This window comes from Platalea leucorodia (assembly GCF_965183815.1).
Source record: "Platalea leucorodia genome assembly, chromosome: 4".
NCBI lineage: Eukaryota > Metazoa > Chordata > Aves > Pelecaniformes > Threskiornithidae > Platalea > Platalea leucorodia.
In genome coordinates, this window is record NC_138826.1 from 45,745,513 (window position 1) to 45,762,618 (window position 17,106).

General features: G+C 45.2%; 1 protein-coding gene across 1 annotated transcript; it reads left to right on the plus strand.

Annotated features, from left to right (window-relative positions):
- Nucleotides 1-2,625: 2,625 nt before the first annotated feature.
- On the plus strand, nt 2,626-4,566 carry LOC309588775 (potassium voltage-gated channel subfamily A member 5-like; the record flags this gene model as incomplete). The annotated part of the gene is made up of 1 exon (XM_082308443.1): nt 2,626-4,566. One exon carries the CDS (start codon nt 2,626-2,628, stop codon nt 4,564-4,566), a length of 1,941 nt encoding a protein of 646 aa, XP_082164569.1.
- Nucleotides 4,567-17,106: the final 12,540 nt, after the last annotated feature.

Consider the following 17,106-nt stretch of genomic DNA (forward strand, 5'->3'; position numbering starts at 1 on the left):
CAGCTTTGTTGCCCTTCATGCTCCAGCACCTCGATGTCCTTCTTGTAGTGAGGGGCCCAAAACTGAACACAGTATTGCTTACTGCACAGGGGAATTTTTGGAAGTGCCTCCAGGAGTGGGAACTGAAGTGTAGGAACAGGGTTGAGAATGGATGTGGGTTTTTTATGAGGGGTGCTTTTGAAAGAGTGTGGGATATCTGTGATGGTTAGCATGTGTACGTCCCTCTAGCGGGCTGGGGTTTGTTCTCGGAGCCTGTGGGGACTCGTCTAATGCAATGACAGGTCACATAAATGCAGGGTGGTTGAAAGTGAAGGCTAAATGTAACCCTTGTGGGAGGAGGTCCCTGGAAGGGGGTTTGCAGATGGGAAGAAGGGTGTAGATGTTCAAACACATGCAGGAACAGCAAGCTGAATGAAAAAAGTACAGAGGTGAGAGAGCAGGTACAGGTGCTGGCAACCCATCTGTTTTGTGCTGTGTGACTGGTTATAATCTTATGCAGATGGAAGCACAGTTGACTGTCTGTGGATGCTTGTGACTGGCCCTGTGAAAGGGACATATTCACTGAGCAGACTCCAAAGGTGTTTGTTGTGATAGCCAGGTGCCACAGCTCCTGGTGTGCAAGTTATTAATTTTGACTGGCATTGCCTCCAGGAGATCTATATGAACGTGTCTAGAGATGTTTCCTCTTGAAATAAATGATTGTTCCTGAGCCAAGGTTTGGAGGGAGAATATCCTGCATCAGAGGAGCTGACAGAGCTGGAAGCGACAGACTAATTTTCCAGCGTGCAAGCCCTTCCTCTGGTTATAATCTCTGGCATGCATTGCTAACAGATCAGCCATTATGTGTTGGGGTGCTCAGGTGTGCCTGTATTTATTGCAGAGTTTGCTAGTCCCAAAGGGTATTATACTACATTTTGCAGGTTTGATATATTATTCTGTTAAATGACTGCTCCTGTAAATCAAAGGACCATTATTTTCAAAGGGCTGCTCCAGAAAACTTATTGGTAATTTTGCTTCTAGGAATTACTTATATGAGTAAAGTGGCGCTTTACTTCACCAGCACAGTGATTCTGTGCTCAGTTCTCAGAGGTAAATTACAGAACATGACCGTGTCATGGGCAAATCATCACTTACAGTAACCATTTAATATAATTATGGTTTTCTATTTTGGCGCTGTTTTGAATATCTTCGGGCATATTTCATACACAGGGGTAATGTTTTAAATTAAGTGAAAACCCACTAATCCCACTGAATCTAGGTAAACTATTCACTGGAGCTATGAGTACTACCACAAGGATTCAGTAAAAATGTCACTGCAGTAATGCCAACTGGAAGGCAAAATGGTTTTTAACTTAATATTTTCTATACTTGATTTTGTTAGAAACTCAGAAACTCCACAAGAGTGGAGTGGTATATATACCATTTAACTCTACATACATATATGTATACATATTTAGTATATTCCCCTGTAGACTTGGAATAGAATACATGAGCTCGCAGTTTGAATATAGAAAATAAGATCCTCGCATTGATTGTATTACTGAACTGTAATTGAAGTCATTGTGTAAAGCTGCTTCAATTCATTTTCTCTAATAAAATGTGCATCTACTGAAATGTATCAGCCTTGAATGTGGGTTTAAGAATGCATCAAAGGGAAAGTACGGTCCTGTTTTGCAAACGCTGACATGACGGTAGCCTGGTAGAAATGTTGTCTGCTGGCTTTGGAAGCACCTTTTGGAGCTGCACCAATTCCATGATAAACGGGGGGAAGAGGGGGGAGAGCAAAGCAAAGCGAAAAACAAGTACCCAATGCTTTCCTTTGTTCTCATTACGCGGGGGGGCACACCAAGAGGCGCCAGGCATCCCCGGGGCCTTCGGTGATGATTTTCATTATAGGTGAGTGGAGGTTTACAGCCAGAGCCCTCCCTGTGTGCAATCCCTTTAGCGAGTAATCCACGCGTGGGGGCCGCACGGTAATCCCCTGCTGCGGCGGCAGGCGGCGAGGGCGGGGGCTGCGCGGCGGCCGGCGGGCTGGGGAGCGGGCGGGGCCCCTGCCCCCCTGCCCCCCTGCCCGGGCACAGGTGCCCCCGCGGCCGCGCCACCCCCCCGTGCCCGGCTTCCCCCTTCGCAGGAGCGGTCCCGGAGCGGCCCCCGCCGCGAAGCCCTCCCCCCCGCCCCGCTCCCGGCGCGGCGGTCCGGCGGCACCTGTGGGCATCGGCAGCGGCCGCCCCGCCGGGCGCCGTCGCGCTCCCGAGGGGTGGGATGCGCTGCCCGGAGCGTGTCCCTGCCCCGGGGCGGGGCGGGGCGGGGGGGGATGCGGCATCCCCCTGCCCGGGGGAGGCTGCCGCTCCCTGCGGGGGGGCGCGGAGGAGAAGGGATCCTTTTTGACGTCAAGTGACCATAATATAATGATCGCTCGTTCATATCCGGGTCCGCGGGCGGCTCCCCTGGGCCGCGCTCGGCCGTGCGCCGCCGCGCAGTGAGGCGGAGGTGGGCAGGGCAGGGCAGGGCAGGGCAGGGCGGCCGCCCGCCCGGAGGTGGCCGGCGGCGGCGGCAGCGGCGGGGGGGCGGCGAGCGCAGCATGCCCGCCGCCTCACACGCGCCTGCCTCCTACCGCCGCCTCCCATGGAGATCGCGCTGGTGACTCTGGAGAACGGCGGCGCCACGGCCATCGCGGGCGGCGAGGATGCCGCGGCCGGCGGCGGCAGCGGCAGCGCCCGGGCCCGGCGGCGCGGCGACTTGCTCCACATCGCCGGCTCCGCCGCCGCCGCGCCGCGGCTGAGCGAGGGCAAGGAGGGCGCCCCGCCGCCGCCGCCTCCGCCGCCGCCGGTGGACGAGGAGCGGGAGCGGCCCCCGCCGGCCCCCCGGGGAGGCGGCGGGAGGCGCCGCAGCGGCAGCGCGGGCAGCCCCAACGGCCAGGCGGCGGCGCGCGGAGCCCCCCCGCTGCCCCAACCGCCGCCCCAACCGCCGCCCCGCGCCCGGCGCCCCGGTGCGGCGGTGGAGATGGGTCCCCCGGAGGAAGGGGGGCACCGCCGGGGCATGGCCATGGCGGCGGCGGGCGAGGAGGAGGAGGAGGCGGCCGCGGCGGCGGCGAACCGGGGGGTCATGCACCACCAGCGGGTGCTGATCAACATCTCGGGGCTGCGCTTCGAGACCCAGCTGGGCACCCTCAACCAGTTCCCCGACACGCTGCTGGGAGACCCGGATAAGCGCATGCGCTACTTCGACCCGCTCCGCAACGAGTACTTCTTCGACCGGAACCGGCCCAGCTTCGACGGGATCCTCTACTTCTACCAGTCTGGGGGCAAGCTCCGCCGGCCCGTCAACGTCTCCATCGACGTCTTCGCCGATGAGATCCGCTTCTACCAGCTGGGTGAGGAGGCCATGGAGCGCTTCCGGGAGGATGAGGGCTTCATCAAAGAGGAGGAGAAGCCCCTGCCATGCAACGAGTTCCAGCGCCAGGTCTGGCTCATCTTTGAGTACCCCGAGAGCTCTGGCTCGGCCCGGGCCATTGCCATCGTCTCCGTGCTGGTCATCCTCATCTCCATCATCACCTTCTGCCTGGAGACCCTGCCGGAATTCAGGGATGAGAGGGAGATGCCCGTGCCCCTGCCCCCACAAAGTGGAGGTTTGAATGGCACGACTGGGGACTCCCCACCCATGCAGCCACCCAGTAGCCTCTCTGACCCCTTCTTCATCATCGAGACCACCTGCGTGATCTGGTTCACCTTTGAGCTCCTCGTCCGCTTCTTCGCCTGCCCCAGCAAGCCCGAGTTCTCCCGCAACATCATGAACATCATCGACATTGTGGCCATCATCCCCTACTTCATCACTCTGGGCACCGAGCTGGCCCATGAGCAGCAGCATCCCGGGGCTGGCAGTAGCAATGGGGGTGGGGGCCAGCAGCAAGCCATGTCCCTGGCCATCCTCAGAGTTATTCGCCTGGTCAGAGTCTTCAGGATCTTCAAGCTCTCCAGGCACTCCAAGGGTCTGCAGATCTTGGGACAGACTTTGAAAGCCAGCATGAGGGAGCTGGGCCTCCTCATCTTCTTCCTTTTTATTGGGGTGATCCTCTTCTCCAGTGCTGTCTACTTTGCTGAGGCTGATGACCCCGAGTCTCATTTCTCCAGCATCCCTGATGCTTTCTGGTGGGCAGTGGTAACCATGACCACTGTGGGCTACGGGGATATGCGACCTGTCACCGTGGGGGGCAAGATTGTGGGTTCCTTGTGTGCCATTGCAGGTGTGCTCACCATTGCCCTCCCTGTCCCTGTCATTGTGTCCAACTTCAACTACTTCTACCACCGAGAGACTGATCATGAAGAGCAAGCTATTCTCAAAGATGAACACAGTAGTGCTCAGGGCAGCACAGCGGGGGGAGATGCGAAGAGAAGATCCAGCAGAAATTCTCTGAACAAATCTGTTGTGCACTTGGAAAACAGTGAGGGGTTCAATAATGGCACCAGCTCCTTAGAGAAAACCAATATCAAAGCGAAAAGTAACGTAGATCTCAGAAAATCCCTCTATGCTCTCTGTCTGGACACCAATAGGGAAACAGACCTGTAAGGAGAGGAGAGAGTTAGAGTTCAGAGATGCAGAAAGATTCGCTGGTGTCAGAAACTTGCTACTATGATTATTCTTTTGGTACCAATTAGTTTTTTAAATCAGGCTATATTTTATAAATTGATCACTGTCCTGAGTAGTCCTCCAGGAATACATGTTTTTATGTTCTTTTTCCATGACACAAAGGGTCACCTATTTTTAAAATAGACTAAGAATAAGCTGCGCTCCATGATGCGGGAGCTGGTAAATTATGACAGTGCAAAATCTAATTTCTAGAAACTTATTTTAGCAAATGGTGGTTGGTTTTAAATGGGTCATTTGTAACCAATTCAGTTGCTCCAAGTTTAGTATTAAAGAGTTGGGGGATGTGTGTGTGGAGAATGAATGGATTGGGGGGGTGGGAGGTTGAGGTTTTTTGTACTGTAGTTTCAAACTGAAATTATTCCAATATATTTTGTATCCGTATAACTGTATTTATGGTTGAAAGGGGATTTCTTATTCCTGTGAAATACGGCATTGTTAAAGCACTAGGAACATTCGCAGATCAGCACTTTCAGAGTTTTCCACTTGTGATCAGTACAGATCTGGTTATCTAGTATGTGAAGTGAATTTGGTGCTTTTAACCCTATAGCAGAAGACTTCTGTCATTGATATGTTAGTTTCTTGTGAGCCTTAAATTATTAAATATTGTAGATATACTTCTTTATAAATAATTTTATTAATTATCTTACTGGTTCAGAATTTCTAAATAATTCAGTCCTGTGCTTACTGTCCCCACTCAAAAAAATGTATGTATGTGCAGCTTTTTTTTTTTTTTTGTAGTTTTACAGTTTTATACCTTCGTTATATTTTTGAGACAGAAAGAAAAAATTGTCTGCTGTTACTGGTTTTGATCCAAGTGCACAACAGATCAAAAACATGAGGGAGTGGATAGATAGAAGAAGAAAGGAAAATATGAGTGCAGTATCTGCAAAACTATTTTCATTGTACACTCCAGATTACTTTGGCATGTGTATCAGTCACCTTTATGTATCCATACCATTTGTGTACACAGTTCACTGTTTTTAATTATCGTAGACTGGAAACAGATGGCACTTAAAGAGTCTAACATGGCATGCCGTGCTACTTAAATAACCATTGCGTGGCTTAGATCTTGGACTCAGATGGAAAGCATCACCTTTCATCAAAACACATCCTTGTTTTATTTCCAAACAAAACCTTTTCAGTGCTGTGGATTTTACAGTTAAGATGTTGTTGAAAGACGAATGACACATCATTATCTTCATCGTGATAACACAGCACTGTACAGCTTACTAGTGAAGACTTACACAAGGTTGCTTCTTTACTTTAAATCAAAGAGCTGTGTTACCATTTTTCTTGCAAAGGACATCTCTGTTTTCCCCTCAAACTTCTATTTTATTGCTGAAGGATATTTCAAGCCTTTACCACATACAGTGGCACAGCAAGACTAGCAGAGAGAGAAGTCTTGATTGTCAGCGCTCAAGGTTTGTTTCTAACAAATTTTCTAATACAAATAAGTACTAAATCAGGATTATAATTTGTGCAAGTACCTCAGATATATGTACTGTGATAAATTCAAATCAGCTTAGCAAAACAGTGCTTTGACATTCTTTCATCCAGACACAAATTCTGCTTACCCCTCTCTTACTATGCCGTTTAATGATAATGGCCAAATGCAGGATGGTTTTCCTTTCCTCTTCAGTAAAACAGGCATGGCAAGTGCGAAGCAAGTAGTATTTTTCATGTTTGGTATAAAGAACTGTCACACAGGGCCTAGCCTAAAATCTAGGGGTGAGGGGGAAGGAGGTTGAATCTGATTGTGTTAGGTTAATGGTTGGACTTAATGATCTTAAGGGTCTTTTCCAACCTTAACAATTCTATGATAGTAGAGAACAAGATCTTTCACATTAATTTTAGGTGTTGGTTTCTTGCTTGGTTTGCTTGTTTATTTAGATGGGGAATGATGATGTAGTACGCTGAGAAACTCTGCAACAAAACTGGCAGACAACGTGCCCAGTCCAGCTGCACTCCAGACACTGGCAGATCTCCTGTTTGCTTTAGTGAGAGTTTTTGCATGCAGGTGAAGTGCAGAATTAGCCCTTTGGTGAGACTGAATCTAAAATGAAACAAAGAATTGGTATAATTGCCTGTTGCATGTGCTGAGATCTGGATCGTTGATGGACTTACAGTGAAGCTTTTTGCTGAGGCAAATAGTTTGACTTACTTACTTTCAGTGATTAAATCCATGTCACTCACCTGAATAAGTACCAAACAATGCAGCGGGTCTTTCAGGATCAAATTTTGGTTGTGTCTTCCTCTAATTACTACCTCCACCTTCCTGACCACTTTTTTGTTCCATAGTTTGCTCTTCCCATTGCTCATTGTGCTGAATTAGACTATCAGCTCCTCAGAGCAGGGGCAATGTGTATATGTAGTCCCTTGTTTAACGGTGGAACCCTGCTTATGGCCAGGGCTTCGGGATATTAATGTCCTGGATTACATAGCAGTAATTCTTGCAATTAGTGGAGTAACACCGGTGTAACAATGATGTAGATGAAAGCAGAACCGGGCTATGGGGAGTGGGTTGAGCTGATCTTGAAAGCCCATTGCTGATGGGAAGGGAAAGCCTTGTCTTCTTCCTTTTCAGTCTTCTTCCTCCCATTGTGTGCCCTGTTGTTGCTTACCCCAGACTGGTTCTGTCCTTGTGCAAGTACATGTGCAAGTTCTACCTTCTCTTCCACGAGCTGCTTGAGCTCACTAATCTGGCAGAAAATCCAATGCAGCAACAACAACAAAGTAGATCTTTTTCTGTCAAATTAGTGAGTTGGAAAGCTACTGCCAAAGCCAGTCAAGGAAGGGATGGGGAAGGTCAGCGGTGCGGGGAAGCGAGGAGGCAGGGAGGAATGAAATCCTCACCCTTCCGTGGCAGTGAACTGTTAGGTTATCACAACTGCTTGTTGAACTTTGCTTAATGTTTGCAGAGATACCACAGGACTTTTGGTCTTGAAAAGTGCTGGGGGCCTTTAACTTCCCAGTGGAGCCAGTCTGCAAAATTCAGCTCTGGATTCCAGCATATGTGCCCTGCTATAACTGAGAGTGGAATATGTCCCAGTCAAGATCAAGCTCTATGAGAGCAAAATACCCTGATTGCTGCACAGGGTTCTGTGCAAGCTTGTCAAATCATTCCTTGACCTTCAGTTTGAACATGCTGTGTTTTTCCATAATAAAAAAAAGAGCTTTCCAATAAAAAGAAAACCAATTATTCTCAAAATATTGTTAAAAATATTTGTTTGGCTTGGCTTTCTAAACAGTTGTCAGGCACAGTTCAGGCAAACTGGGCTTTGACACCTTCTTTACAAGGATGCATAATTTCTATTGGCTTATAAGGCAGTAAAGGATTTGCTTTCTAATGAGAGAGATTGCTGCCAGACACTGAGTAATACGACCAGAAACATTATTAGATCACAATTCAGCAAAGCACTTAGCATGGGCTCAGCTTTAAACACATGCTTAAGTAAAGGACTGTTCAGCAGGTATTTTAGATGCACTGATCTTTGAGATTGTTACTTAAAGAAAGATGAGCTACATACCCTGCTGAAACCTCAGAGCCATCAGTTCCCATTGGATTTTGGTGCAAATATTTAGGTACGTGGTACAGTTTGTGAGCTTGAAAACACGTGGTGCTGCAGGACACTGTAATCGGAACACCAGATTCTTACTACTGAAAGAGTGCCTATTCCTGCAGCCACTACTCATCAGAGTAGTTTTCTTGGTTGGAAAGTGAGTACCAGGATTGTCTGCATGAAGAATTGCAACTTTGGCCGGGATGAGAGTGTAATTGCACTTTCCAGCAGTGAGAACCTGCTTTTGCTGTAATTGATTTTGATGTCAAGAAGCTTCATTGCGTTCAGTAGGCAGCATGTATCTGTGCCTGGGATACAAACAGTGCAGGAGCCTCGTAACATGCCGATGCAAATTTCTACCGCAAAAGAATATGAGAGTAAGAGAGAACCAAATCACTCTGAGAAAGCTCCTGTAAATGTGAAACAGGAAGAGAGTTTAGGCTATGTATGCCAATTCTAGGCTCATTACAAGAAGGAAATCTGTCCAAAACATTATTGATTTTATGTTAGCTGACCTGGAATGAAAAGCAAGCTGAATAAAACCTCTTTGGAATATCAAAAGCCACAAGATATCAGAGCTTAATGAATAGAAAATCATTGGAAACATAAAAAAAAAAAAAAACCAAACCAACACTTTTTTGTAAACTCTTTTGACTAGGAGCTACATCATGGAAGATTTCTCACCCCCCCACATGCCTTTATGCCATAGTTATTGATGGCTTGTCATTTTGTGTGGGACAGTATGTACTGAAATGCATTCCTCTTCCATTCTTCCATTGTGGGGATGCTGAAGTGAATATTCTTTTGGGTCACCAGTAACGTAAGTTTAGTTTGCTTAGCCTGGCCCCAAGGGGAGTCTACGTTCCCATTTTACTTTTCCATCATTCTAAAAAATGATAAAACAGTAACTAGCAGTTACATAACACCATTCATCTTCTAGCGCTTTATGAACAATAGTACAATGATCTTCTATATACAAACATGGTAAACAAAAGGCTGTGGAAGGGAAGACTGAGCCTTTCAAAGGGGGAGAGGGCTAGCAGAGGCAGAAAAATGAGTGGGCTTGGCTGGACTGGGACATCTAAAACGTGAGATCTTGGGGAGGGAGAGAAGGGAGGAGAGAGGTTCACCCTGTGGTCTCCTTTCTGGTCTCTTGCATGGCTCTTGGTGGCTCTGCAGGCAAGGGCTGTATGCCAGCATCTGTGCACTGTGACCCATCTGGTGGGGTCACTGAACACAGAGAGAGAGTTAATGCTGCTTTGAGCAGCACGAACAAATCCCTCTTTTGTGTGCTCTTTTTATTTGGACTCTGTAAGGAGAAAATGACACTTCTGCTGGCTGTTCCCTGGCCTCTTGTGCTGCAAACGCCACTCTTCTGGCGGTGGTGGTGGTGATGGAGGCTCTTGATTCACAGCACGCTGGGCACTGCTCTGAAGTAGCTTTCCTTCTCCATGCACTGCCGTTCACCTCTAATTAGGTAATAAAGCAAATATCAGTGCACTTTCAGTCTCATGGAAGATATATATGTACACAAAAAGCCTTACTCTTCTGAAACGTATCAGTGAAGCTAGTTCTGAGGTAAAACAGGGAGGCTATTTAGTGGCACACAACAATGCCACTTAGCCGTAGTGAGGAATGTAGCTACCTAGCTGAGATCCATTCAGGTCATTTGGCAAGATGTCATGACCAGTAGTGACATTTGACAAGGGTCTGCAGGCAGATTGCTGCCACGCTTAGGGTATAATGAAAGGAGGACTTTAAAGACCTAATCAAGACTTTGGCCTTGCTACTTGGCCAGTGATGGGATAGGTATGTTGTATGGCAGTCAGTGTGTTGGAGAGACCTCGCTAATAATGAGGTTATTCCTGTTCAGGACAGAGAGGCAGCAAGAAAATGGTGAGATAAAGCTTTAACAGCATCTGCCTGCCTTTGGTGCAGCTTTAGCCTGTCATTGTGTGACCATGGGTTTCACTAACCTCCCTCTGTAAGCTAACTTAGCTACAAACATTTAAAAAATGAAATAGAAAAGGTCTTTATAATAATACAGCCTATAAACAATCAAAATCATTGTTCCAAAATCATTCTGACAAGGCTTATGTAATAGTCAGCACCACAAAATATTTTTTAGAACATGCCGTTTAATGTATTTGTAGCTTTTGTAAGTTTTTTTTTTTTTTTGCCACTTTCTTGCTGTATGCATTAGCTGCTCCCCAGTTCTCCTTGTCAGCTTGTTAAATTTTTGTTGCTCTTGCCTTAATTTTGGACCTAAGGGTGCTGATACTCTTCAGTGAACCTGGGTCATGCTGTTTGATGTCACAGTGTCAACTCATAGTATGAATAAACACAGAAATTCTCCAGTAACCGCCTGTGGATCTATTGGCCAGAACAACCCCCATATTTGTATGATGAAACATTGTGAAAAATGTGGGTATAGTATCATTAAAATCATATGAAAGAAGCAGCTTTATGTTAATTGGAATAGGAAAAAAGTAAACTTCATAACAATATGACTAAAGAATTAATTGGAATTAGAAGTTGCAAAGATAAATATCAACTTGTTTAAAGAAAAACAGCAGCATTCATACACAAGTAGCATATATATGGTAGTGCTTTCTTGCTTCTGTAATCTAGTAATGTAGTGTCCTTATTTGATAGTTTTTGATTCCCAGGTATCTGTATTTTTACCAGGGCTGAAAAAGATGAAACCAGAGACAGATCCAGAGCTGTTGTGAACCAGTGCCTTGAAGATGGCTTGTTTACCTGGAAGCATTTTTTTTTCTTTTCTCAGTAATACCAATTGATGCAATAAAAGCTCTTTTCTCTCTTCATAAGTACTGCAAGTAAGCATGTTTGTATAGTTAGCATAGCTTTGTTGAAATCATCTAAAGATGAAACCCAGTAACTACAGCTCCAGAGTCACTGCAGTATCAGCACTGACTAACTTTGTTTTGTTCCCCACTCTTGTAAATGCGTAGAATCATAGAATCATAGAATGGCTTGGGCTGGAAGGGACCTTAAAGATCATCTAACCCCAACTCTCCTGCCATGGGCAGGGACACCACCCACTAGACCAGGTTGCTCAGGGCCCCGTCCAACCTGGCATTGAACACTGCCAGGGACGGGGCATCCACAACCTCTCTGGGCAACCTGTTCCAGTGCCTCACCACTCTCTGAGTAAAGAATTTTTTCCTAACATCTAATCTAAATCTCCCCCCTTTCAGTTTGAAACCCTTCCCCCTTGTCCTATCGCTATCTGCCCTTACAAAGAGTCTCTCCCCCTCTTTTGTATAAGCTCCCTTTAAGTATTGGAAGGCCACTGTAAGGTCTCTGCACTTGTACCAGCTTGTGTGCCACTTTCCTGTGAACTTACAGCTCAGCTGCCCTCTGTAAGGTAATCACATATTTTTGCCAAAGTGATGAATCTGACTCAGCAAAGAGTTTGCCATTCTGCGCTCTAAAATCCCACTCTGTGGCAGAATGAACAGGTAGTCCAATTTAGGACTAGCTTTGCATCACCAGCTTTGTGGCTTTCTTTAGGTACTTTGTGCTATGGCCAGATACCTGAATTTTGTTCTCATTGATGCCTGGGTGGATCCAAAACTGCTGTTAAAATGCAGTGGCTCTGACTGCAATCTTGTTTCCATTGTTCTGAAAGAGATGCAACATCCTTTGTTTTCAGTGAATTCCTCCTTATTTGAGTTGGTGTGACATGAAAATGAGGTTACCCTTTCCAATGGAACAATGTTACTTTGAATTTTCAGTGGATTGACCAGATTTCCAGAAATCACCTGATCTAATAGTAAAATTAATAACCTTCCTAGCTGGCAACAAAGTGTTTCCATTACAGCATGGGCTTCCCAGCACACATAGTCTATATGGTTACTACAGAATTAATAATTTTCCAGATAGAATTTAGAATTTACCAAAAGTAATCTGCAAATTCTCTTCTGTATTATTAATTCACTCATGTTCACTGTCATCAGGAGGATGTTTCCAAAGAAATCAGTGCAGGTTCTAACACTTGTCTGACATGCAGAAGACAAAAAAAGAAAGATATATCTCATTTCTGTGTTTCAGCTACAGTGTGCCATAGAGACTGTCATTTGCAATCTTGTGGGAAACAGCTTTTAAGCAGCGACAGATAACTGCATTTTTTTAAAAAAACACTCTGTGGTGTTTTCTTCCGTATAGTTTATGTCACCCATTGCAGTCCTTCTCACATGAGTAATGACTTAGACTCAGGGTTCCCCAGTCTTCACTGATATTATCTGAGAAGATGCAGATCCAAGATGAAGAGTTGCTTCTGAAAATAGGAGTGATTTGCATTTTTGTCTTCTCTTCCAACTCCAGTTATTTTGTTCTTGGATTACCCTGGATCTTACCCTTTCTGTTAGTACCTCACTTCCTCCCTTCACTTTTATCACGCAGTATATTTGATAGCGATAGCAGTCATTACTGCAAAGCAGGAAGTGGCAGAGCTGTCCTGCTGCTGTACGTAGTAGCTGTGATTAGTGCTGGGCATTCTACAGCTTCCTCCCTTCAGTTTCAGATGGATGTGTTGCTAGAGGTGGTTGTGTTAAAATTGACATAGGAAAGCATGTTGCTAGAGAAGCCACCTTGGATGGAAATCTGTAATAATTCCTCTCTCAGGACAGTGGTAATTCTTCTCCAGTTTTCTGACAAAGCCAGTTTGGAGATAAATGTTGTTGAAATATACAGCCTCTTCTGTCAGATCACATCTCCCACCCAGGCCAGGCAGCGGTCGTTTCTGTGTGGTCTGTTTCCTGTAGGTGAGGAGTACAAAGAAACATGGCAGCTCTTCTCACAAGAATACAGTTGCATAATAAATACTCATATTCAGGGCTGCAGTTTGTATGAAGACACTGGAGGAAGTGGTGCAATTTAAATATACTAGATTGGTAGCACAGCTATCTAAGGGCCTGAGGTGTGTACAGGGATCAGAGGTTGGTAACGTTAAAATTCCTTCCTTTGCATGGCTGCACTTCAATGGTGGTGTCCTAGCACTTAGCAGTTCCCCTGGAAAATCTCACAAATCCATACCAGGGTTTTTTTCTCCCTCCAGAGTTAGTAGGGATTAGTTAGATTCTACCATACTTAATTCTCTCAAGCAAGTTCAACAAATTTAAAGCCTCTTCCACCTCCTCTTCCTCTCCCTCCTCCCTGTTTAATTGTAAGTAGAAATACATGTGATGATTGGGGGGGGTGGGGGAGGGGCAGCTGAAAATTATTTTAATTATTTAAGCAGTGTAGCCTTATAATTTTTTTCTGTCTTGTTTAACATGATTTGAAAATCTGAGGGGGTGTAATTGAGGGAAGGCTTTAATGTGAATTTGCAGAGCAGATTTTACGAGTTCCTTAGTTCAGAAAACACTAATTTTCAAGGCAGTGCTGCATAAGAGGCTTACTTAAAGACAAGAAAGGTTAATGTGAAAAGACATGCTGTTGTTATTATTATTTTATTATTGTGCAATTAATTCTAGGAATGTTTTAATTAGGAAATATAATCTTTAACGTGCTGAGAAATTCTGGCCATGCAAGAGAACTGATGCAAAGAAATGGTCAGTCTGGAAGGTGACAAAGATTGTCCTGGGAAGGAATACCCTCTAGCTAAAGCTTAGCCACTGTGCTTTGAAGGAGACAACATTCCTCAAGCCAAATAAGAAGCAAAGCGAATAGCAGGATTCTATAGCTGAGATATCAGGGCATTTGCCTAAGAAAGGGATGGTGGCTCCCAGTGTTGTTTCTGGATTTCAGCTACTGGGCAAAATACTTACTTACACAATACCGCTCAGGATCATGTTGTAAAAGTCTGCTCAGTGCTTTGAAAGAAAGGATACAGGTACTGGTCTTTAGGAGAGTGTACTAAAGTGTGGATCCAAAGCAGACACTGGCATCTTCCTGCAGGCCTGGTGGAGTAAGTCCCAGTAAATAGCAAAATTTTGGTCAGTTTCCTATAACCCACTTTTCTCACAGCGTATCTCTAAATGACCCGTTCCTTGGGTTGAGATGCTAACTTCAGTGGCTCTGATGCCAGCGTGTTGAATATTTAGAGATCCCCCAGACCTCCCTGTGGGCAAAATCTCTGTAGCCAAGGCATTTCAATCTGGATTTCTCTGGACCTGAGAACAGCACTGGTTCTTCAGTGGCCCTGTCTGTCTCGTGACTCATGAAGCACCAACAGGTGTGCATAGCTTCCTCACATATAGTAGTTGCAACAGGTAGACTATTGCAGTAATGCTAATTAATTATTATTATTACTACACAATGGAAAAAAGTAATTTATTATTAGAACCTAATTATTTTTCTAACTTGGTCCAATAGTTTTGCTCTGATAGCAGAATCCATTTGACTGCATAACAAAGTGTTCACAAGCTTGTCTTGGTTGGGTTTTGGAGGATTTTTTTTTTTTTTCTTCAAATTTTAGCTGTCGTCTTGACATTCTGAATTGAAACCATCTTAAGCAGGTGCTGGAAGAATACCAGCGGATGTAAGAGTGATGCATACTGATAACAGAGCAGAGGCTGAGGAGCGTAGAATTTTGGAGCATGAGAGAGAAATCCCTCTGGAAGGCTTGGAAACACTGTGCATTTCAAAATGGAATTTGCACTGCTTCTTGCTAGTGGAAAATAGGGTAGGTTCTGTTCTTAAAAAGGAAGCTGGATATTCCACTCAGGAGGAGATATGAATTCTCATAGACATCCTGACTGCATCTATATTAGAAAATGAAATGTGCCCAGGACCATTCTCTGGCACTGAGGCCACTTGGCATGCAACAGCCTGTGTTCATACTGTTAGACTCTCCGTCTAAAATAAGGTGGCCACCGGAGGCAGACTGCCTAATGGGCTCAGTTCCTGGCCTGTGTTGATTCCCAGATTGTGCCTAGGAAGTATTTGGGAGAGAGCTCTCCGGTACAGACTTATAGGTGTGACCAGGAGCCTTTAAGAGCATAGTTGATTGTGATTATTTGCCAGGGAACATTCCCTTTAACTGACAAATGTAGATACTGCTTAGTTTCACACTTAGGGCTGAGAAGTATGCCCTGCTTTGATGCTACATGGCATCTCGCCCTCAGGCAATTTCTTGGAGTGTCTTAGAAGTTTTACACATGCCCCCTATTGGTACTTTCTTACCTTTTACACAATAATCAGTCTCTATTCATTGAGCACAATTATTTCTGCAGAAATCTGTTCTCATCTAATTCTGCTTCCACCTGAGCTCATGTATATGCAACTATACTAAAAGTCACCACACAAAACCCCAGCTTTTCTAAGTGCAAATGGAGGAGCACAAGTGACTGACAGTGAGAGCAGGATATTGTTGCTTTGCTTTTTGACTGACTGATTTTCCTGTGTGCACAGCCCTAGTGTAGGCTGTACCTTATGTTTCAGCCACTGCATCTTGTAATTCTGCTTAGGAACTGTGATACAGTTGAAGCCCTGGTGGCCAAGCACATCCCCTGTTCTTGCTATCAGGCAGGCTGCACTAGAAAATAACTGGAAATTTAAAAAAAAAAACAAAAAAAAACAAAAAAAAAAAAACAAGGAAGGGGGTGGGGAGACACTCATAACTGCATGCAAAGAAATTCAGGCAGGATGAGACCTGCAAAGATCTCACTGAGGCCAGCCTCCTGCCCAAAGAGATGGACAGCCTCACCTAATTGATCTTCTGCAGATGTTTGCCTGGCCCGTACCTGACACGGACAAGGCCCTTCTGTGCTGGTCCATGGTGTTTACACTGTGGGTTAAGTTTACTTCTCTTTGCATACATGCTAAAAGGATAATTTGGTCCTAAACTAATTGCAACCTGAAAGGGGAGTAACTAAAGGTCAAAATGAATATGTACTTTCCGAGCATTGTTAGCTTCCAAATGGCTTTGACTTCTCTAAATCCATTCAGATAGCCTCAGAAAAATGTGCATGCAAGTAAGGACTGGTCTGAAAGCATCACCAAGCTTCCCTTACAAAGTATTGGGATTTTGGATGTAATACTGGAAGCAAAACTATTACAAGCATGTATAACTGTATTACCGCTTCTAGTGCTGTAGAAACCATGGACCACCCAGCATGGGCAGAAAGTGGACCACCACTAGAATTCTTCTGTAACTTCAAGGTGGATCTATATGCCAGCAGTTGCTCTGATGTGGTCCCCAGGGACTGGAGCATTAGTTAAGTTCAGTCAGACTGAGAAGTAAGTGTGTGTGTCTAGAAGTAAATTTCCACTTGAAGTCTTTTCTGACACTGTAATTCATGGATCTTGACAGGTCTAACTGCAATAATTTAAGATGTTAATGCTGTCAACCACCCCAACAACTGTGTGAGAAGCAAGTCCCTCTGAAGGGACCACTAAGGACAGATGAACCTATCAATGGGCTTTCATTTTTTAGTTTTTGTATACAGAAGCATCCCATGTGATCTTCCACTGAACATAGTCATTCCCCTAATGATTCAGTTTTCTCCTTTGTCTCACTCCTCTGACAGAGATTGTCATCCTTCAGTAGGAGTGGCAGGACAAGACTTCAGAGTACTGAAGGCCTGTTTGATGATGGCAAATGTCCTGGACAATAGAACTTACTGGCTGAGGAATTTCTGCTGTGGAGGTGATTTCCTCCAGCAGATCACTGGGCAGATGGCTTAGTGTGGGGGTCATGTCTTAGGTGACTATAGCGAAGACCACCAGAACTTGGGGTCTGAAATGCTGAGGTCCACCACCTGGAAAGTCTGATGAAACTTTTTATGTCAGAGCATCAGTGTTCAAAGTCTGTTTCAACAACAAGTAAGGTTAAAAACTCTGTTTATCGTATTTATGTATTATTCAGTATTTAGAGACAGGATACATACTTAAAATGGACATGTAAAAAACACGTAGATTTGCAAGAAAG